Here is a 24,581-nt window from a genome sequence, read left to right as displayed (position 1 = left end):
AACATGTGGGCTCATTGTGTTGATACAGTCAAAATACAACTTTCTTCAGAGGAGTTTGTGGCTATCTGCTTTTGTATGCCCAGAAATCATCATCAAAAAAAGAAAAAACGCCACGTTTTGTTTAGAAACCTTGTTCTAACTCAAGATGTGAATGAGATATCAACAAACCCCTCTATAGAAGGTTGCAGTAGGTGGCTAAGAAGGTTTTCCCCGAGTTAGGTGTGTGTAAGTACAAAATAAATTGAGATATCACCTTTTCCGTGCAACAACAAAAATCACATTTTTTAAAGGTTTTGCATTCTATGTAAGTCAGGCTATGAATGACATACCCACAAACCTTTTGATACACAGAAGCAGGGGGTAGATATGAATATGTCTACCAACTTTGGTGTATCTGGGCATTAGAGAATTAGGTATTCCATGGATTGATGTTCAGGGCGCATGTGCCCGTATTTCATGAACTAGGGCAGGGGTGGGCAATTATTTTTGCTCAAGGGCCGCATTGGGTTTAGAAAGTTGCCCAAAGGGCCGGATGTTGTAGGCAACTTGCCCGTGCCAATAATAAGAAATGGTGTACGCCAACATAATTACACCATTGTCAGTTATGCCATTCCTGCTAATTGTATCTAGATGTAGACTTTTGTAATCTTATGTTTCCAAGACCCTTGTTTTAGGTAGGGCATTGAAGAATGAGTGACCATGTGAATCTGCATTTTGTTCTTGGAAAGGCTCTGAGGGCCGCATGAAATGGCCGAGCGGGCCGCATGTGGCCCCCGGGCCTGAATTTGCCCACGTCTGAACTAGGGCCTAGACTCCGTCAATCAGTCTGGCAAAAGCCATGAGGAATCCGTCTCCGTGGACAATGGGAGATCTGATTTTACTCTATTGTTTAAATTAATTGAAGTTCCAAACTCAAATTAAAACCCATGTTGTGCTTTATTAGCATGCCTGTTATGTTATAGCATCGCAAAAGCATACAAATAACAAAACGAAAGTGTGAATATAGTTACCTTAACCAATCAGTAACGGAACTCGCGAGTGAGTTCTACGTCACCACTCTCAACTGTTTTCTGATTGGCAAAACACTGAGAGAACCGAGCTCGAGGCTTTTGCCAGACGATGTGCGGAGCCAAAATCTTTGGGTGGAGTACATGGATGGTGTCGCCAGGCTATAATCTGCATAAGAAATAAACACATTAATTAAATTCTGAAAACAATTCCAATACAAATTTTGTAAGGTTTTATGTCCATAACAAACTGGAGCAGTTTCATTGCTGTAGGATGTCAGTGAAGACATGCTTTAGTTGCTCAGCACAGTCTTTCAGCATCCCTCCAGGGATGTTGTCTGGCCTGTTCAGCATCGTGATGACCAGGTGTATAAAACTTTTTTTGAGTTTGGTGATTCTGGACCGTAGGCTTCTGTACCTCTTCCCAGAGAGCAGGAGGCTGATCAGGTTCTGTGCTGGGTTGGTCGCATCGCTCACGTCGCATCGCTTTGCAGGTGAGGCGGGTGGTGTAGATGTCTTGCAGGGAGGGGAGGGGTGCATTGATGATCTTCCCAGCAGAATTCCCTATACGCCACAGGGCTTTCCTGTCGTAGTCAATGCAGTTTCCACCCCATACAGTGATGCAGCTGGTAAGGATGCTCTCAATGGTCCCCCTGTAGAAGGTGGTCCTGGCTGGCTGGTGGGGCACTGGTGTGCAGAAGTAGAGGCATTGCTGGGCTTTCATGACCATTGATGCTGTGTTGGTGGTCCAGGACAGGTCTTCACTTAGCAGCAGTACCATCGATGGTTAGTAGCAGGTGTTGTCTGTGGCCTCTGTGGAAGTTGATCCAAAAAGTCAAAGAATGCACGGACATCAGTGGCACAGGTGCTGGACCAAACCGTTTTCAGTTCTCTCTGGAAGTTGACCATGATCTGCTTTGTCTTGCTGACGTTTAGTAGGAGGTTGTTGTCGCTGCACCATCTGGTCAGGTTGTCCACCTCTGTCCTGTAGTGAGTCTCTTTTCGGTGGGAGATGAGACCTAGCCTAATTATCATCGACTTTCAAATCTCTTTGAGACTTGGTCTGACCAAGAGCATAACAATTAACATTTCCCAAATGGCATTTCCCAAATGACCTCCCTTGGTTTGCTAATGATTGTTTGCTTCCCAACAAAGTGGGAAGAGTTCCCATATTTGAAGATATCAGTGAAGACATGCTTTAGTTGCTCAGTGCAGTCTTTCAGCACCCCTCCAGGGATGTTGTCTGGGCCTGTTGCTTTGCGCAGGTTGATCCTGGTGAGTACCCTCTCCCCGCTATGAACAGGTAGACAGTGCCTGGTCATGAAGTGGGGGAGGTGTTTTCTGTGGGTGGATCCTTTTTGTTTTCCTCAAAATGTGCAAAAAAGCTGTTTGTTTTATCAGTATGTTAGTTTTCTACTGTGTGTGTGTGTGTGTGTGTGTGTGTGTGTGTGTGTCTGTGTGTGTGTGTGTGGTTATACTATCACTATGGTATTACCGCATGTGTCAGAGAAAGTATTTCAGTTCATGTAGTATGTTTTGTACTGCAGTGTGTGTATGTGTGATTTTTGTTAATATTTTTGTGAATATTTGTTTATATTAAAGTACAACAATTGAGATTGCATACCCCCCTCCCCTTTCCTATTCATTCAGGGTTTTGTGAGTATTCTAACAGTGTAGCCTAATCCTCAAAGTGTAACCTTTCCAAAGATATATCACTTTTTGGTCTGTGATGTTGCATTTACAAGTAGTGGCATGTTTTCCATTAGCATACCTATACATCTCCAAAAGTGTCCATTTGGAGACACCAAATGGTTCTTTGCAAAAAACGCCTAGGCATACGCACATGTAAAATGGTGTAGAGAGCACAGATTTTGAGATATTGTAATGAAATTTGAAATGAAAATTCTTAGAACTTGTTGCCTTAGTTTCATTCTCTCTGTACACCCTTTACTCACAGTAAAAGGTCTGTTTATTAGATATACATTTTAGTTTGCTTTTTCAGGCGTTTTTTCAGGCAAATCACCAGGAATGTTAAGGGGTTAAAGGTACTAAAACTCAAAAGAAAAAATGGAGACATGCTTTTTTTAATTCCTTAGACCCTGTAGAATGAAGATATAAATGTCTCCAAAAATTAACATCCAAATCCAACGGTCCCCCAAATCAGATGTATAGGCTCTCAGACTACCTTCTGAAAAACTGCAATTACGGACACTTCTCTAGTGGGGGTTTGGCTTGCTTTTGCATTGAATTTGGTAATTTTTGAAAAGGGCTAAGTAGACAATCTGAAAATTGAACAGATGTGATCATCACTACATACGTAACCCCCTTCCCCTCCTCCAATCTGCCTTTTGTTACAAACTTTAGCGTTAGTTGTTGTCAAATAAATATTAATTCAGAAACAAATGTAACATATTTGGCCATCAGTGTGTTGGAGGATTATCACCATGTCAGGTGAAAACGCGATGTCAAAACAGGCATGTGTGATGGAGAATTAATGGACCTTACAGCTCCAGGTGTCAAAGTGCCACCCAAAATTGATAACAGGCACCCTATGACGACCATGATAATTTTGCCCTTGAATACGAAGCAGCAAAGTGCTTGTTTGTTAATATGTGCAATGACGGCAAAGTATAGGCCCGCCAGTGGTGGATTGCATTATTTTGCACTCAAACGCGCAAGCGGTAACGCTCTCCAAAAGCGCTCCAAAGCCAGCGCCCCATTTGGAAAGCTATGACGCACGGCACAATTGATACGGGTCATATTTGTATTAATTTTATGTTAAGAAAGGTGTATATCTATCTTATGCAGTGGAATTAAATTATGGGCCCGTGGCGCGGTGGCGCGCTGCATTATTTTGCGCTCAAACGCGTTCCACGCGTTCCAAGCCAGCAGGCCATTTGGAACGCTATGACGCACGGCACAATTGATAGGTGTCATAGTTAAATATTCCATGGAACATTTCCAATCAGGTTCGGTCACGGTGGCGTAGTGGTTAGCGCGTCTGATCACCATGCAGGCGACCCGGGTTCGAGACCCGACAGGCTCAGACCCGGGCGCAACATGGGGCAGTGCCGAAGAGAGGACGCACGGCGAGCAGAGCAGGTGCTACGTAGGGACAACGTCACACAGGACCGTCGATATAGACAGCAAGCAAGCTGAGACAGCAGGCAGGGCAACACGTCACTCAACGTTGAGGACAATGCCATCGATGGATCACGTTCAATATGTGCTAGTATATGCACCATGAATCTACAGTGCTAGTATACGCACGGCACCGCTAATAAGACAGTGCGCTCAACCCCGCCACTGTGGCTGAACCTTTTGTATTTTCAGACTGGACTAAAAAAACGTTTTTTTTTTGTAGGCCTATTTTAATACAATAAAATAAATATCACTCTTTTATCTTACATTTAGCCTGTTAATTACAACATTTATCTTATAACGTGTAGGCCTATATCTTTCTATCTATCTTGAGGTTTTTCTTTCTTTCATAAATCTGATTGGCGTTGTACTCTGCCCAGGCAATGTAAGAAGTCAGACACGCTGAAACCTCACAGACAGTCAGGCCCGCAGTAAATTGTCGCTAATGTAAAAGTTGAGAGAGACATGCGTAAACGGTTAATGAATGAATTAATAGCCGATGAATGAATGAATGAAAAATCCTATTTTTAACCTTTCAAGCCATTTGCAGTAGGCTACCTCTTCACATCTACCCAACCTCCTCTACAAGGTGTCCAAAATGCATACACACTTTAAGTCATTGCAAAGAAGGTGTTATGACAGTTTCAGAGTTATTGGATTTACTTTTACTTTTGGAACCAGGGCTTCCCCCCCTCTGAAGCTATACAATGCTGTTGATATCTGAACAGATGCGATCATCACTACGTAGTAACCCCCTCCCCCTCCTCCAATTTGCCTGTTGTTACAAAATGTAGCGTAAATTGTTGTCAAATAAATATTTATTCAGAAACAAATGTAACATATTTGTCCATCAGTGTGTTGGAGGATTATCGCCATGACAGGTGAAATGATGTCAAAACAGGCATGTGTGATAGGGAATGAATGGACCTTACAGCTCCAGGTGTCAAAGTGCCACCCAAACTTGATAGCAGGCACCCTATGACGACCATGATAATTTTGCCCTTAAATACGAAGTAGCAAAGTGCTTGTTTGTTAATATGTGCAATGACGGCAAAGTATAGGCCCGCCAGTGGTGGATTGCATTATTTTGCACTCAAACGCGCAAGCGGTAACGCTCTCCAAAAGCGCTCCAAAGCCAGCGCGCCATTTGGAAAGCTATGACGCACGGCACAATTGATACGGGTCATATTTGTATTAAGTTTATGTCAAGAAACGTGTATGTCTATCTTATGCAGTGGAATTAAATTATGGGCCCGTGGTGGCGCGGTGGCGGGCTGCATTATTTTGCGCTCAAACGCGTTCCACGCGTTCCAAGCCAGCAGGCCATTTGGAACGCTATGACGCACGGCACAATTGATAGGTGTCATAGTTAAATATTCCATGGAACATTTCCAATCAGGTTCGGTCACGGTGGCGTAGTGGTTAGCGCGTCTGATCACCATGCAGGCGACCCGGGTTCGAGACCCGACAGGCTCAGACCCGGGCGCAACATGGGGCAGTGCCGAAGAGAGGACGCACGGCGAGCAGAGCAGGTGCTACGTAGGGACAACGTCACACAGGACCGTCGATATAGACAGCAAGCAAGCTGAGACAGCAGGCAGGGCAACACGTCACTCAACGTTGAGGACAATGCCATCGATGGATCACGTTCAATATGTGCTAGTATATGCACCATGAATCTACAGTGCTAGTATACGCACGGCACCGCTAATAAGACAGTGCGCTCAACCCCGCCACTGTGGCTGAACCTTTTGTATTTTCAGACTGGACTAAAACATAGTTTTTATGTAGGCCTATTTTAATACAATAAAATAAATATCACTCTTTTATCTTACATTTAGCCTGTTAATTACAACATTTATCTTTTTTTTTTTTTTTTTTTTTAAATTTAACCTTTATTTAACCAGGAAAAAATAAACCCGTTGAGATTAAGAACCTCTTTTACAAGGGTGTCCTGGCCAAGTGGCGGCTCAAGTTACAAAATTAAAATTACACAGTTGCATTAAAATAACAAATCAAGTAAAATAAAATGTCAATTGAAACAGTTACAGACAATAGACTCTGTCTCAAGTGATCTCATCTTGGAATTAAAATCGTTCAATGGAATCAGATCTGTTAGTTTCAAGTCCTTTTGCAGATTGTTCCATGAGGTAGGGGCTGAAAACACAAATGCCCTCTTCCCCAGTTCTGTGCGGAAGCAAGGGACAGAGAGTAACAAATGGCCTTTAGAGCGCAGACCATAAGACTCAATATTCCTCACTGTGATTAGGCTGCAGATGTAAGGTGGCAGTAGTCCGAGTATTGCCTTGTAAATAAATGTATACCAGTGAGTAAGTCTCCTGGTAGTCAGTGAAGACCATTTAACTCTGGCATAGAGTTCACAGTGATGAGTTTGGGCCCTACAGTTAGTGATGAACCTCAGGGCACCATGATACACAGAGTCGATCATACTCTGACATTGAGCTGAAGCATTCATGTACAGCCGGTCTGCATAGTCTAAAATGGATACAAATGTTGCAGAGACAAGGCGCTTCTTAACATGAAAGGAAAAACACATTTTATTTCTAAATAAAAAACCTAACTTTAGTTTAAGTTTCCTCACAAGATTTTCAATGTGGGCTTTGAACGTCAAAGTATCATCAAGCAAAATACCCAGGTATTTATACAAACGTACCACCTCAATTTCAGTTCCCTCAAGGGTGAGTACTGAGGGGATGATTGATGGTACTTTCCTTGGCTTTGAGAACAACATTTGCTTAGTCTTATCAGCATTAAGAAGCAATTTTAACTGTAAAAATGTCTGTTGGATTACATCAAAAGCCTTCTGCAGTGATTCAATAGCATTAACGGCGGATGGCCCGAAGCAATAAATTATTGTGTCATCAGCATAAAAATGCATGTTTCGCATCAGACACATTCCGACCCACATCATTTATGTACATGATAAATATAAAAGGGGACCTAAAACCGATCCTTGTGGCACCCCCTTGTGGACACTGACAAATTCTGAGTACAAGTCATCGTGTTTTGATACACTGGGACCTACCACTTAAATAATTTGTGAACCAAGAAACAACATGATCTGAGAGACCAAAGCTGGACAGCCTCTCTCTGAGAACTGTGTGGTCCACAGTGTCGAACGCCTTGGGAAAGGTCAATGAAAAGTGCTGCACAGTACTGATTTTTGTCAAGGGCAACAAGTATGTCGTTGACTACTTTTGTGGCAGCAGTGATAGTACTGTGCTTTTTCCTAAAACCTGACTGAAGCCTTGAAAGAAGGTTGTTTGTGTATAAAAAGTCTTTAAGTTGCTCGCATACCAGTGCTTCCAGGATTTTTGATAGGACACACAAATTAGATATTGGCCTGTAGTTAGTTAAAACTGCTGGGTCGCCTCCTTTTAAAAGCGGAATAACAAAGGCCGACTTCCAGACTACGGGAAGTTCTTTGTTTTCAATTGATAAATTAAAAAGTGTTGTGATGGGCTGTGCAATAAAATCGGCTGACATTTTCAAAAAATAAGGTTCAATAAAATCTGGCCCAGGAGGTTTACTTTGATTCAAAGTTTTGAGTGCCTTGTGCACTTGCTGCACAGTGAAGGGCGCAAATATAAAAGGTTCTCTATGACATATTTCTGTGTTTATATTGTGAGGCACTGTAGTATTTCTTGTAGATTCAAACAATGACCCAGATGACACAAAATGCTTATTGAAACAATTTAATATTTCAGTCCTATTAGTCACTGGGGCTGAATCACTTAAAATATATGTAGGAAGAGCCTGAGGGGTTTTGTTCACGGATAGAGACTTAATCACTTTCCAAAATTTCTGTGGATTATTGAGATTTTCAGTAGTAACAGATAAGTAATACTCTGATTTTGCCTTTTTGATGAGAGAGGTGCATTTATTTCTTAATTGTCTAAAAATAGACCAATCACAGGCAGAGTCACTTTTTCTGGCTTTGGCCCATGCCTGATTTCGTTGATGAATGACATCAGACAATTCAGGAGAAAACCAGGGGTTTTCTCGCCCCTTTACCCTGAGTTTCCTTTTGGGAGCGTGTTTATTTACAATTCTCTCAAAATTATCTTTGAAAAAAAGACCAAGCTAACTCAACATCTGGTAGCAAGTCGATATGTTCCCATGTGACCAAAGATAAATCATGATGAAAAGCCTGTATATTAAATTTCTTTAGGTTTCTCTTAAAAATGATACGTGGTTTACATTTAGGAATTTTTGTGTCTCTGCAGGCTACAACTGCACAATGATCACTCAGGTCATTGCAGAAAACTCCAACAGATGAAAATTTATGTGGGGAATTTGTTAAAATTAAGTCGATCAGAGTTGATTTTCCTGGACATTTTGTGTTTGGCCTAGTTGGTTGATTTATCAACTGGCTAAGATTGACAGAGTCACAGAAGGATTTAAATTCTTCAGAGGCTGTGTTTAACCAATCCCAGTTGAGATCTCCTGCCATTAAGATTTCATTATAATTTAACATGGACATAAGTTGTTGTAAGGATGCCAAAGCTTCCTTTGTAGCAGATGGAGGTCTGTAGCATCGAACAACAGCTTTTAACGTCTTTTAACGTGTAGGGCTATATCTTTCTATCTATCTTGAGGTTTTTCTTTCTTTCGTAAATCTGATTGGCGTTGTACTCTGCCCAGGCAATGTAAGAAGTCAGACACGCTGAAACCTCACAGACAGTCAGGCCCGCAGTAAATTGTCGCTAATGTAAAAGTTGAGAAAGACATGCGTAAACGGTTAATGAATGAATTAATAGCCGATGAATGAATGAATGAAAAATCCAATTTTTAACCTTTCAAGCCATTTGCAGTAGGCTACCTCTTCACATCTACCCAACCTCCTCTACAAGGTGTCCAAAATGCATACACACTTTAAGTCATTGCAAAGAAGGTGTTATGACAGTTTCAGAGTTATTGGATTTACTTCTACTTTAGGAACCAGGGCTTCCCCCCCTCTGAAGCTATACAATGCTGTTGATATCTGAACAGATGCGATCATCACTACGTAGTAACCCCCTCCCCCTCCTCCAATTTGCCTGTTGTTACAAAATGTAGCGTAAATTGTTGTCAAATAAATATTTATTCAGAAACAAATGTAACATATTTGTCCATCAGTGTGTTGGAGGATTATCGCCATGACAGGTGAAACGATGTCAAAACAGGCATGTGTGATAGGGAATGAATGGACCTTACAGCTCCAGGTGTCAAAGTGCCACCCAAACTTGATAGCAGGCACCCTATGACGACCATGATAATTTTGCCCTTAAATACGAAGTAGCAAAGTGCTTGTTTGTTAATATGTGCAATGACGGCAAAGTATAGGCCCGCCAGTGGTGGATTGCATTATTTTGCACTCAAACGCGCAAGCGGTAACGCTCTCCAAAAGCGCTCCAAAGCCAGCGCGCCATTTGGAAAGCTATGACGCACGGCACAATTGATACGGGTCATATTTGTATTAAGTTTATGTCAAGAAACGTGTATGTCTATCTTATGCAGTGGAATTAAATTATGGGCCCGTGGTGGCGCGGTGGCGGGCTGCATTATTTTGCGCTCAAACGCGTTCCACGGCAAGCCAGCAGGCCATTTGGAACGCTATGACGCACGGCACAATTGATAGGTGTCATAGTTAAATATTCCATGGAACATTTCCAATCAGTTTCGGTCACGGTGGCGAAGTGGTTAGCGCGTCTGATCACCATGCAGGCGACCCGGGTTCGAGACCCGACAGGCTCAGACCCGGGCGCAACATGGGGCAGTGCCGAAGAGAGGACGCACGGCGAGCAGAGCAGGTGCTACGTAGGGACAACGTCACACAGGACCGTCGATATAGACAGCAAGCAAGCTGAGACAGCAGGCAGGGCAACACGTCACTCAACGTTGAGGACAATGCCATCGATGGATCACGTTCAATATGTGCTAGTATATGCACCATGAATCTACAGTGCTAGTATACGCACGGCACCGCTAATAAGACAGTGCGCTCAACCCCGCCACTGTGGCTGAACCTTTTGTATTTTCAGACTGGACTAAAACATAGTTTTTATGTAGGCCTATTTTAATACAATAAAATAAATATCACTCTTTTATCTTACATTTAGCCTGTTAATTACAACATTTATCTTTTAACGTGTAGGGCTATATCTTTCTATCTATCTTGAGGTTTTTCTTTCTTTCGTAAATCTGATTGGCGTTGTACTCTGCCCAGGCAATGTAAGAAGTCAGACACGCTGAAACCTCACAGACAGTCAGGCCCGCAGTAAATTGTCGCTAATGTAAAAGTTGAGAGAGACATGCGTAAACGGTTAATGAATGAATTAATAGCCGATGAATGAATGAATGAAAAATCCTATTTTTAACCTTTCAAGCCATTTGCAGTAGGCTACCTCTTCACATCTACCCAACCTCCTCTACAAGGTGTCCAAAATGCATACACACTTTAAGTCATTGCAAAGAAGGTGTTATGACAGTTTCAGAGTTATTGGATTTACTTTTACTTTCGGAACCAGGGCTTCCCCCCTTCTGAAGCTATACAATGCTGTTGATATCTGAACAGATGCGATCATCACTACGTAGTAACCCCCTCCCCCTCCTCCAATTTGCCTGTTGTTACAAAATGTAGCGTAAATTGTTGTCAAATAAATATTTATTCAGAAACAAATGTAACATATTTGTCCATCAGTGTGTTGGAGGATTATCGCCATGACAGGTGAAACGATGTCAAAACAGGCATGTGTGATAGGGAATGAATGGACCTTACAGCTCCAGGTGTCAAAGTGCCACCCAAACTTGATAGCAGGCACCCTATGACGACCATGATAATTTTGCCCTTAAATACGAAGCAGCAAAGTGCTTGTTTGTTAATATGTGCAATGACGGCAAGGTATAGGCCCGCCAGTGGTGGATTGCATTATTTTGCACTCAAACGCGCAAGCGGTAACGCTCTCCAAAAGCGCTCCAAAGCCAGCGCGCCATTTGGAAAGCTATGACGCACGGCACAATTGATACGGGTCATATTTGTATTAAGTTTATGTCAAGAAACGTGTATGTCTATCTTATGCAGTGGAATTAAATTATGGGCCCGTGGTGGCGCGGTGGCGGGCTGCATTATTTTGCGCTCAAACGCGTTCCACGCGTTCCAAGCCAGCAGGCCATTTGGAACGCTATGACGCACGGCACAATTGATAGGTGTCATAGTTAAATATTCCATGGAACATTTCCAATCAGGTTCGGTCACGGTGGCGTAGTGGTTAGCGCGTCTGATCACCATGCAGGCGACCCGGGTTCGAGACCCGACAGGCCCAGACCCGGGCGCAACATGGGGCAGTGCCGAAGAGAGGACACACGGCGAGCAGAGCAGGTGCTACGTAGGGACAACGTCACACAGGACCGTCGATATAGACAGCAAGCAAGCTGAGACAGCAGGCAGGGCAACACGTCACTCAACGTTGAGGACAATGCCATCGATGGATCACGTTCAATATGTGCTAGTATATGCACCATGAATCTACAGTGCTAGTATACGCACGGCACCGCTAATAAGACAGTGCGCTCAACCCCGCCACTGTGGCTGAACCTTTTGTATTTTCAGACTGGACTAAAACGTAGTTTTTATGTAGGCCTATTTTAATACAATAAAATAAATAACACTCTTTTATCTTACATTTATCCTGTTAATTACAACATTTATCTTATAACGTGTAGGGCTATATCTTTCTATCTATCTTGAGGTTTTTCTTTCTTTCGTAAGTCTGATTGGCGTTGTACTCTGCCCAGGCAATGTAAGAAGTTAGACACGCTGAAACCTGTGCCACCCAAACTTGATAACAGGCACCCTATGACGACCATGATAATTTTGCCCTTAAATACGAAGTAGCAAAGTGCTTGTTTGCTAATATATGCAGGGTCTGAAGGGGTATGAAGTAGTGTGAAGTTGTATGAAGTAGATTCACATTGTAAGAGAACTTCTACTTGTACTTTATAACCCTCTGATCATTTCACGTCGTATAGGTCTAAATGACCTATAGAGACAGTTGTTTTGAAGACTTTGTACCAGGGATGTCTACATTAGTTGATTAAAACGTTAACTGATTAAAAAAATAATTGCAATTAACCTCCAACTCGACTTGCAAGATCGAGGTGAATGGGCATGATGAAGGGTGTGTGAGGAGGGGTATGAGGAGTGGGAACATTTCAATCACCTTTGCATTAAGTAGAAAATATAAAATAAATAGAAATTCATTTAAATTTAGCATTTTATCTTATTTTTCTATTTTAGGTTGAGCCCACTGTCTTAACTGCTTCAGCCAACCACCTTCTCCAAATTTTGGGCCAATCTATGAGGAAAAGAAAAGGAAACAAACGAACAATTAAAGCAGCATTGGCCCCTGCAGACTGTCAGCCTATGAATTCCAGATTGCCAGTCCAGAGTGACGCCACTCACACACACATTCACACACGCACGCACGCACACACACACACACACACACACACACACACACACACACACACACACACACACACACACACACACACACACACACACACACACACACACACACACACACACACACACACACACACAAAGCAGGTCTGACTGGAAGGTGTACTGAGTATGGGGGGTACAGTAATATTCAAACTCGTTTCTAAATGTCTATTGGTAATTCCATATACTGCATTCTTTAGTTTTTTTAACCTAGTTGCAGAATAAGAAATGCACATTTGCATGGTATAATATTTAGTGTATTGGACGGGCAAAGACAATTGCAACTGTTTAACCTGAACGGCCTCCACTACTACTACCCACTCACGAGGGCGCATTTCAAACTTGGGCTGAAAGATGTTTTCAACATTTACCACTAGATGGTACAATAGCCTCGCAAGTTACTTGCTTCCACATCCAGATAGCCTAGAGACTATCATCACCAATGGCAAAATCACAACCACCGCATCACCCATGTGAAAATGGCTATTACGCGTGTCTCCTATTTGTATTTGGAACATCATTAGGATTTATGTAGCTTACAACCAGTGTAAAATAAGTGCCATTTTTCGTCTAGTAGCTAAGCTATTGTTGTAAGTCTGCGAAAAAAGTGCCAACTGCTCATAACAGCCCGAGCGAACTGTCAGGCTACTTTTCGAAGTTTGTTTTTTGTGAGGTTTGGGAATGTGCGCTGCGTCATGCATCATGGAACGTGTGTGTGCAATATTTAGTCGCCAGATGTTGCTCAAACACTACGACCAACACATCAATGTGTTTAATACATGTACTCTATCATTTAATGCAACCGAGGCATGCGTTTATCCAAGGCACGCCCATAGTGAAGCCAGCCTTGCTTGCTATTTCATGTAGGCTGTCCAGCCATGCAGGGTCGCCTACGTGCATGTTGACTGACCGATGCTCAGTCTTCACAACTAAAGAGGTGATTTGTATTTTTGCAATACGATCAATTGGCCAACTATTGAGGGTTGTTATCCACTGACGACGACATACTACTAGCCTATATCTCCACCGTCATCATTTCTCCTGAAGGCTACACGAGGAAAATCCGTTTCATTTTACTCACGTCATGGCAACTAGAGGTGAGTCGTGGAATGTAATTTTTAATTTCTTTGGCGAGCGTGGCATTTTGCACTGTTGCTGTTTCATCGTTGGTATAAGGGTGTTGTTACAGAATGTTGGTGTCTTATACCTGTTTGTGTTACTTAGCATGTAAGGTGTCAACTTATTTTTCAGTCGTTGTGCTTCGCTGGCACACCTGTCATTTTGAGGTGCTGCTGCTGAGCGGTTTTGTTAGTCGGTTCTTTACGACTATCGATGACCTCTCAAATCTTGCTTGACGTTTACCGCGACTTATTTGGCACGAATCAATAGGCCAAATGAAATGAAAAATCACATTATCTACATGTCATCCGATAGTGGCAGTTTGATCTTTGGTCAGTGTTGTGATAACTCATGTGTCCTCGCAATTTACGGGACTGCCAAATGAGTTGACGCAAAGTCTCCAGCTCGTTTTGTTTGATGTATTTTGGAACGTTACGGAGAGACGTTCACACGTCTTGTGGAGATATTGTTCTTTTTACCAGGCGTTTAATTCCATATGCGTACTATGCACACATGTTAATGTTTACACTGGGCTGAAATGACCCCAGACAAACATACACGTGTATTATTGTCTTCCACCACACACCGGGATAGGCCTATTCCTGTGTAACAAATCTGGGATATTGCTCTGCACTCACATTTTCCCTTGTCGAGCTTGTTTGTATTGTTCTGACATAGCCGTGTTTGGCATTAGTTTCACAACTCGCTTAGCAACTGGCTGTGTGAATAGTCTGACTGGATTGATGCTCACTGAAAATGTGCTGAGATAGTTGTTCAGGTTCCCCCCATTTAAGCATGGTGACTGAGCTTGTGTAGCGTTTTGATCTCATGTCCTGGTAAAATTCCTGGCGGTCATTTATTGCGAGGATTAAAGATCATTTCAGACTAATGCCACCCAAGAGAAACAGCATCCAGAAGACGCACAGCTCAAGTTAAAGGGACAGTTTGGTCAATTTCAACATGCAGTTGTATTGCTCACGCTACCCTTGACTTGTCAGTACCTGGTGATGCCACATTTTTCGGCTCAGCCCTTTCCGAGATATGAGCAATTCTAATGGGGGCAGCGTTTGTTTACATTTTAAAAAAATGAAACATAGGCCAACTCCAAATATTTTCCCAAAAGGTACTGCTGTTTGTTAGTTGTCTGCTGATGTTTTATAACCTTTTGGATGTTTTTGGGAATAAATAAAAATGTTTCTTTGAAATGTAAACAAAGAGCTGCCCCCATTACAATGACCAGGATCTCGGAAACGGCTGAAGAAGAAGAAAAAAAAATCTCAGGCACTGACAAGTCCAGGGTAGTGTGAGCATTACAACTGCATGTTGAAATTGACCAAACTGTCCCTTTAACACAATATTTCATTCGAATATAGGAGGATCACTCTCTCTCCTCAGTTTCCGAGTTAATGATGCCATGGGAAAGCTTGGAACATTCAGTGAGAGTGCCAGCTTCAAAAGTCATGGAATAAAAAGCTAAATTTAGTATCAGAGGAAAGACCAGCAATGAACATTTATTTTCCTGCATGGTGGGTTCTACAGCTATGTTTTTTTTATTGGTCTTATGCCTCTTCCATTTCAGTGCCTGACTGGTGCCCGTTCTTTATTGCCACTCTTGGACACATTAGTATGAGGGGAGAATCCCCATGGAAACTGTGCTGAACTCAGCAGCATTAAGCTGGTCGACCTCTTTGACTAAACTTCTTAGAGCAGAGCCTATGCTATAACCATACTGTCACCAAAATTGTAATGGCTATGTCTTAATCTGTTACTGGCTCTCAGTAATGTCATTGCAATGTTGTTATGATGTAGTTGATTATTTCCAGCAAATAGTGAATAGGCCCGCCGACGACCCCATCTGCAGTAAGAGGCTACACCCTGCTATAGAGCTTAGTTGTTACTGTCATAATGGTAATGACTACGTTTTAATCTGTTGCCTAAGACTCTTGGTAATGTCATAGTGCTTCTTTAACTAAGTGTTGTTGTAATAAGAAGTTGTTAATAAGTGGTAGGAAAGAGTGAGTTGGATCGCTGACAATCCCATCTGCCCCAGAAGACCCCCTGTTGCCTTGTTGTAATGCTTTGTGTAACTGAGGTGTTCCTCCGCAGTCCACTTCTCTGGGCTTGAACCCGCCACCTCCTAGTCAACGCTCCAGTTCGGGCATGGGAGGCACAGCACATTACTGCTGAGGTAAAGGACCTGTCCAGTAGATCAGCGATACTGTATGAGGCTTTGGGAGGGAGGTTTATTAATCCCGGGTCAATGGCACCAGTGTAACGGAGGTGTTCCTGCGCAGTTCACCACTTGGGCCTCAAACTTGCCACCTCCTAGACAATGCTCCAGTTCGGTTATGTGAGTCACAGCACGATACCGCTGAGCTAAAGGACCAGTTTGATAGCTCAGTGCTACCGACACTGTATGAGGCTTCGGGAGGGAGGTTTACCAACGTTCCACGCCACACTCTGCTAGTTGCTCTATGTTACACTCACCCCCCTAAACCTCACTCCCATCCCGGGTCAATGGCACCAGTGTAACTGAGGTGTTCCTGCTCAGTATGCCACCCAGGCCCCAACCTGCCACCTCCTAGTCAATGCTCCAGTTCAGATATGGGAGGCACAGCATACCACTGTCCTAAAGGACCAGTTCGATAGCTCAGCGCTACCGACACTGTATGAGGCTTCGGGACGGAGGTTTACTAACAGTACAGATGCAAGCCAATGGACTTCTTTTTGGAGCCTCAAGTGGCTGTCTCTGCCTCTGTACCGCTTCGCTCAGAGCCCAGGCTGCATGCTTAGTAAACCCAGTAGTTAGAATAGAAACGGAAAAGGTGCAGGGGGTGCAGGGTCACATGTGTTTCAGCTTCCCGCCTTGACCTCTCCATACAGCTGGAATTAAGGAAATAAAATAAACCCTGTCGGGGTTGGAGAAGGGGCCACCTTGTTATGGTATGGTCGAGGGTGAGGAAGGGACAACATCCTCCGAGAATAGTTCAGTTGAGGGAGTTTATGGTTGTAGATAGACACCCCACTATAAATGCAATCTGACAATGTTACCGGGTCTCACATATCCCTCAAACTAGGGGCAACCCTGTCACTATGTACATGCTCTCTCTCTCTCTCTCTCTCTCTCTCTCTCTCTCTCTGTCTCTCTCTCTCTCTCTCTCTCTCATGCTAGTTCTCTCTGTCTCTCCATCCACCCCCTTCACTTTGTTTCTCCTCATCTTTCTGACCCTGTATCGTTGTCTGCCCTAAGGGAAGCCCAGTTTAAGCTGTCAGCTGAGATCAGTGTGTGCGCACGCTTCGAGTGAATCTCCCCTAACGATATCCAGAAAGGCCTCATCTCTCTTCTCTTCTACTCTCTTTTCCTCTCTTCTCGTGTCTTCTCTTCTCTTTTTTCTTTTCTTTTCTTTTCTCCTATCTTCTTTCTTTTCCTTTCCTTTCCTTTCCTCTCCTCTCCTCTTCTCTTCTCTTCTCTTCTCTTCTCTTCTCTTCTCTTCTCTTCTCTTCTCTTCTCTTCTCTTCTCTTCTCTTCTCTTCTCTTCTCTTCTCTTCTCTTCTCTTCTCTTCTCAATGTCTGGATGTGATTTTGAAGTATCCAGAACAAACTGGATGTCTGAGTTCTTACAAAAATAAGGGCTTGCTGTAGTTAGCATGTGACACACGTTTGATGTTGACCTCAAATGGCTTGAATCCAATGACAATATTCTTGGTTAGACTTGTTTTAGACTTATTTTATCCCAGCTAAAGCCATTGTTTCTTCTCGGGATAATGACTGGTTTGTTGAGGTAGTCTTTTCAGAATGTGCATATACTGTACTCTCTGCTATTTTCTAAGTCAGAGGGCAAACTTTCTAGTGTCCCTTTCAGTGTTTCCTCCTCCTTTGTGGTCATGTAATTAGTTTTCTCTGGATCTGCAGCAAACTCGCTTGGTTTTTTTTTTGACATTGTGGAAGTGTGGTTTCATGGAAGAACTGAAGGGCATATGGGAGAGTGTGTGTGTTCTGATCAGTTTGACACAGTGTGATCATTCATCAAGAGTGTTCAATACTCGTCAGTAGAGGGCCTCTCCTTGGAACCGCAGAAGAGACTTTTCACTTTCCTTTCGGTGTTCCAACAACTCAAGGCTTGCACGGTTCCAGAATGACTCATAATGTTCTCCGTGGTTCTGCCAGAACAAAGAGTGTTTTTTAACGGCTGCCTGAACCAGGTTTTGTTGGCATTACATTTTCACATCACATTTACATGGATTTCTCAACGTTTTCCTGTCCGCTGTCTGTTGTCATCTGTAATGCTGCTGTTTTCTGTCTATTGTTCTGATTAACTGGTGTGGTTTGACTTTCCTGAATGCATGTGGGTGTTCTGACTGTTCATTTGTTTTTGTGTGTGTGTGTGTGTGTGTGTGTGTGTGTGTGTGTGTGTGTGTGTGTGTGTGTGTGTGTGTGTGAGAGAGAGAGAGAGAGAGAGAGAGAGAGAGAGAGAGAGAGAGAGAGAGAGAGAGAGAGAGAGGAGAGAGAGAGAGAGAGAGAGAGAGAGAGAGAGAGAGAGAGAGAGAGAGAGAGAGAGAGAGAGAGAGAGAGACATCATGTCAAAGTACCAAACAACCATCCATGAGTGGTAGTTGCTCCCCTCATTACACCTTCTGAGTCTCTCTCCCTCACACACACTCCCCCCCCCCCTCTCTCTCTGATTTGCTGTTGGCACCTTTGCTTACAGTTAGAGTGGTCACACGCTGTCTATAAGCTTAAATACGACTGAAGATCCCCCGAGTGGATTGAAACATTGCCATTTGTTACAGTAAGTAAAGTATATTTTTGGAGCTAGTGTGCAGACTATTCTCTCACATGTTCTGCAATTGTCTGGCATTTGGATTACTACGTTTGCTGCCCTAGCCCTTACTGCCCTAGCTTGCTTACTGTAAATATGAATTTGTACAGTGAATTATACCCTTGAAGTGTGCACATTTCACCATTCTCTTAGTCCTTTCTAATTTCCGTAGTAGCCTACAAAAGTAGAAGTCCTTGTTTGTTCTAACCACCCGTTTCTCGAAAGCATCGTCGCTAACCAGTTAGCAACTTACAGGTTTCCGAATGATGATGTCGAGAAATGCCCCCAAGATCACTGAACCGGCACCTGAGTTGACCGACAAGGCGGTCAAAAGAGTTTTCTATGTCACCTACAAACCAAAAACACGGCTTGTTACAATGCAAGCATGCAATGTAATGATGAGATATTTCACATATTTAAACAACGTCCTTCCTAGTGTCCGTAGTAGCCTACTAACATAGAAAAAAATTAGGCCCTAGTTTGGTTCTATTCCAGCTTTTTGTTTTTGCTCACTTTTTAAACAAAACACGGCCTGTTTGTAAACAGCAGTGGTGTAGTTTTTTGTGTGTTTTTTATGGCTTTTCCAGCGTTAATTAGTTTTTCATGAAACCCATGCTCAGCGTGGCCCTATGACAACGGGCCCACATGAGTCACTGTTAAAAAATTCCGGCAATGAGTCATTACAGTTGGTCTTAGGAGGAGTAAGTACACAGGGATTTTTTTCCTGTGTTAATTGAACTCAAAGGGAGTCAAATGTAATGCTTAGATGTAACGCTCTCTAGTAGGTGTCGAATTAACACTCTAAAAATGTAAATCCAGTAATTGCTCATTATGTGTCTGAGTAGCTTTAACTCTTATAGTTGGTTTCAGTCTTTGAGCATTGAATTAACATTGTAAAATTCAAATCATTGCAGTCATTGGTCATTAGTGTCTTAGTAGTGGTAGTGCCACAGTGATATTTGTCGTTGTTAATTTAACACTAAGGGAGTCAAATGTAACACTGATAGTTGGTTTTACTCTTATGGTATTGAATTGATACTGTGCAATTTTGAATCCCAATCATTAGTCTGGGCAGCGGGGTCTTAGTGGTGGCCAGACCCCCATGGGGATGCCGGGGACGCCTGGGCGAGGTCATGCAAGGCTGGGCGGTTGGCTTGCTGGGCTGGCTGGTTGGGTGGAAGTGGAGTAGCGTTTGCTGAATGGTGGGGATTGAGTGCAGTGAAAGCAGCGGGGCTTTAGCTGTTGTTCTGGGCTTAATTAGGCTTCATCCCACCAGGAAGCTGGTCGCCTGTTCTGCCCCCTCAAGCCATGTGCTCTCACTAACACACCACTAACACACCACCACCACCACTGCCACTACCAGCCCTTACCTCATCCCATTCCTCCTGCGTGCTGTCCTGCCTCCCGTCCACCCCCCCTTCCCAGCTACCACCAAGCCCCATGCTCCCCCTAACACCACCTCCAATCCACTCCCACTCCCAGCCCTTACCTCATCCTAGCTCCCCTGCTTTTCCGCCTGCTTGTCCTTTACAAAAATCAAGGCTTTTCATGGTTCTAGCATGGTATGTCATGGTCACTCCACATGCTCTGAACCAATCATAGTATTACTATGGCTTATCCATGTTTTTTGGGGGGTAATCATGAAAACTGTGGTTCCTGGCTATGGTTTAACCATCATTTTACTATGGAAAACTAACCATGGATCATGATTATTCATGGTTTTCATGTTTTTTTGAGCATGGTTTATGGTTAACCCATTTTGTCCTTAGCCCTTTTCGGGGAAAGGGTCCCCTCTGCCTAAATATCTCAGCCTCGGAAGCACATACAAACATGAAACGAGTTACATTTAAAAGCTATGACCCTCGCTTTGCCTTAGAGTGTGTTCATTCAGCTCTAACTTACCCACATTTTTAATAAAACAGCTCAAATCTCAAAATCCTGAATGCAGCATATATGTGTCTCCAGGACACAATGGGTTAAACCATAGTCACAAACCAAGCATAAAAAAACATGGTTAATTGTGGTTTTTGTGGTTACCCACAATAATATGATGTGGGCAGCTGTGGTGTAATGGTAAGGGAGTTGGACTGAAGATCACAGAGTTGCCGGTTCGAATCCCACCTGACCTCTCTTTACACCTCCATCCATGGCTGAAGTGCCCTTGAGCAAGGTGCCTAACCCAAAATTTCTCCAAGGACTTTCACCAATACATGCTTAAGATTAAAAAAAGCTTCAGCTTGGCCCTGCCGTGGCCAAACGGTTGGGCACTCATCTACCATGCGGGTTCGATTGCCGGCCCTTCCTGGTCTCTCTGTCCCCGCTTCCTGTCACCAGCTTCACTGTCCTATCATTAAATAAAAAAAATAAATAAATAAAATAATAAAAAAGCGTCAGCTAAGTGTAATTTAATAAATAATTATAAAACGTTGCTAACACCACTTCCAGTCCGCCACACCTCACCACCCCCTACCCTATCCTCCTATTCCCCCTGATTGCATGCCTGCTAGCCCCAAGCTCCATGCAACCACACACATCATTTCCACTCCTCTCATTCTCCCACTAATCTACCCTAGTCCCCATGCATGCCATCCTTCAGGCCTTCAGGCCTCCCCTGCAATCCCCCCCCACCCACCACTCTCTGCCCCGTACCCCTACTCAATTCCACCCCCCACCCACTGCTCTCTACCCTGTACCCCTACCCAATTCCACCCCCCACCCACCGCTCTCTACCCCGTACCCCTACTCAATTCCACCCCCCACCCACCGCTCTCTGCCCCGTACCCCTACTCAATTCCACCCCCCCCCCCCCCCTCTCTGCCCCGTACCCCTACTCAATTCCACCCCCCACCCACCACTCTCTGCCCCGTACCCCTACTCAATTCCACCCCCCACCCACTGCTCTCTACCCTGTACCCCTACCCAATTCCCCGTGACTTGACACGCTGCCAGCTGGCCTGCCAATTGCCGTGACAGAACAACAAGGACTCCGCAGTGGAGCACATTCCTCACACTGCGATGTCACCTCACCCTGCTGGCACTGAGCGAGGGGCGGAGTGGGAGTGGGGTGAGGGATGGCCGCGGGTTTGGGGCTAGTGATGGCAGTGAGGGTTGGTGGGTAGCAGTGGCATTGAGGCTGGGGCAGTGGCGGAACAATTTCGCACAGGGCCCCAGGGAAAGACACTGATAGGGTCCCCGTCCATGTGGCCTGCATTGTACAAGGCTACTTTATCACATTAGGGTACCCACCATTAACACAGGAGGACCCTGGGCCCAGAGGCAAATGCCCTTGCCATCTGCTCAGCCCTTTCTCGCAGTGCACGGTAGGCAGGCACTGAGTGGGGTGGAGATTTGGGGGTAGCAGTGGCTGTGGGGTTTGGGGGTAGCACTGACTGTGGGGTTAGTGGTGGGGTTGGGGCAAGCGGTGGCAGTGGTGGTGGATGTGCCAGTGGGCTTGGGCAAGTGATGGCAGTTACAGTGGTAGTGGCAGTGGGGGTCCCATTGGCAGCAGGGCCAGCAGTGGCTTTGGGGCTGGTTAGCTGTGGTAGTGGGGCTGGGTAGAGCTGGCAGTAGCAGTGGCATTGTCTGTGGAGCTGGGATGGGGATTGGCCGGGACGGCTAAGTGGGGTGGGGGTCCATGGATGAATAAACATATACAGTGCCCTCCATTATTATTGGCACCCCTGGTTGAGATGTGTTTTTTAGCTTCCAATTATTATTATTTTTTCTAAATAATATGGGACCTTAATGGAAAAAAAGACAAAAATCCAACCTTCAATACAAGTGCATTTATTCAGTGGGGAAAAAATCACACATAAAGAAATAATTATTTGACATCAAATAATGTGTGTCACAATTATTAGCACCCCTGTTGTTAATATTTTGTACAACCCCCTTTTGCCAACAAAACAGCACCTAATCTTCTCCTATAATGTTTCACAAGATGGGAAAAGACAGAAAGAGGGATCTTCAGCCATTCCTCTTTGCAGAATCTCTCTAAATCATCCAGAGACCTGGGTCCTCTCCTCTGTACTCTCCTCTTCAGCTCGCCCCACAGGTTCTCAATGGGGTTGAGGTCTGGGGACTGAGATGGCCATGGGGGGAGCTTGATTTTGTGTCTGGAGAACCATTTCTGTGTAGATTTGGCCATATGTTTAGGGTCATTGTCTTGCTGAAAGACCCAGTGACGGCCCATCTTCAGCTTTCGGGCAGAGGGCAACAGATTTTGATTTAAAATGTCCTGGTATTTCAAAGCATTCATGATGCCATGCACCCTAACAAGCTTCCCAGGGCCTTTGGAAGCGAAACAGCCCCACAGCATCACTGACCCACCCCCATACTTCACAGTGGGTATGAGGTGCTTTTCAGCATGCGCATCTTTCGTGGCACGCCAGACCCACTTAGAGTGTTTGTTGCCAAAAAGCTCAATCTTGGTCTCATCTGACCAAAGCACACGGTCCCAGTTGAAGCCCCAATACCGCTTGGCGAACTCCAGACGTTTGCGTTTATGATTGTGGGTGAGGAAAGGTTTTCTCCGTGCATGCCTCCCAAACAGCTTGTTGGCGTGTAGACAGCGCCTGATGGTTGATTTGGAGACTTTGTGACCCCAGGATGCTACCATTTGTTGTAATTCTGTAACAGTGAGCCTTGGAGATCTTTTGATTTCTCTTACCATCCTCCTCACTGTGTGTGGTGGCAAAATAAACTTGGGTCCTCGTCCAGGCTTGTTTACCACTGTTCCAGTTGTTTTGAACTTCTTAATTATTCCTCTCACAGTGGATATGGGCAGCTGCAGTTGAGTGGCAATCTTCTTGTAGCCTCTGCCTGACCTGTGAAGGTCGGCGCACATCTGCCTCACTTGTATGCTGTGTTCCTTTGTCTTTCCCATGTTTAAGAGTGGATAAGAGAAATGGCCTCGGTGTCACATCATATTTATACCCCAGGGAAACAGGAAGTGATGAATTACTAATTAAATGTTCCTACATACTCTGGTAAACTTTGTAAACTACTGTAGAAATGACAGAAATGCTTCAATTATATTTATTTCCTGGGAATTGTTAAGGGTGCCAATAATTGTGGAACAGGTGATTTAATGAAAAATAATTATTTTTTAGTCAGGGATTTTTTTTATTTTCCTACAATTCATTTGAGTTGAAGGCTACATTTTCCTAACATTTTCAGTGTGACAGTATTCTTCTGCAATAAACACTGCATTTATTTTAAGGCTTTTAACACATCTCAACCAGGGGTGCCAATAATTATGGAGGGCACTGTACAAACACACATACCACACCACACGCACAGATGTCAACAAGCTCACATGCATATACCCACAGGAGTGCAGTAGATACTTGCTAATGATATGAGCCCTGGGGAGGCAGATGCCAACATTCAGGGCCAGGTTAAGATGATATGGGGCCGCTAGGCTATAGATTAACAGGCTCCCACAGAAGACAAATTCAGTTACGTAGGTAGACGGCACCATAATTCTGTGCTAGGAATGAGTTTGAAAACTGAAACGCAACAGTGCATTCTTTTTTCAAGTACAATTCTGTTCTTCATCAAGTTATTCATTGTTTCCTCCCACTTTGACCAATTGGTGGCGCCCTGGCAGGTGAAAGGCCCCCTAGGCTACAGCCATATCTAGCCTGTGCATTAATTTGGCCCTGTTTGCATTAACCATACCTCCAACATAGGGCTGCTCGATTATGAGAAAAAAGTAGTGTGTATCAATATTAAGACAACATTAATATCACAATTTTATTAGACAATATTTGTTTTAAAGACGAGCACAGAATTGTGCTAAACGATATACAATCTTCCCTCCCTTCAGCAGTGTGAGTGGAGGACTATACTGTAGAGAAACACACAGTGGTGTTCTGCAGTTCTGAGTGTTGGGTAGCAAGTCTGCTCAGTGGAGGGGAATGTATTGTGCTTAGCGTAACCTACCTTTTGGTAGTATAGACAAATGTCAAAAATATTGTTTCTACT

General features: G+C 43.9%; 1 protein-coding gene across 1 annotated transcript in view; it reads left to right on the top strand.

The window, feature by feature from the left end:
• Positions 1-13,484: 13,484 nt before the first annotated feature.
• ablim1b (actin binding LIM protein 1b) overlaps positions 13,485-24,581 on the top strand; it is a 185,243-nt gene continuing 174,146 nt past the window's right edge. Inside the window, exon 1 of the mRNA XM_063221635.1 lies at positions 13,485-13,751. Coding sequence (XP_063077705.1) covers positions 13,739-13,751 — 13 coding nt within the window. The 5' untranslated portion in view covers positions 13,485-13,738. The remainder of the gene's footprint in view (positions 13,752-24,581) is intronic.

This window comes from Engraulis encrasicolus, chromosome 17 (genome assembly GCF_034702125.1).
Source record: "Engraulis encrasicolus isolate BLACKSEA-1 chromosome 17, IST_EnEncr_1.0, whole genome shotgun sequence".
NCBI classification, from domain to species: domain Eukaryota; kingdom Metazoa; phylum Chordata; class Actinopteri; order Clupeiformes; family Engraulidae; genus Engraulis; species Engraulis encrasicolus.
This window is presented reverse-complemented; position numbering and strand designations above follow the sequence as displayed.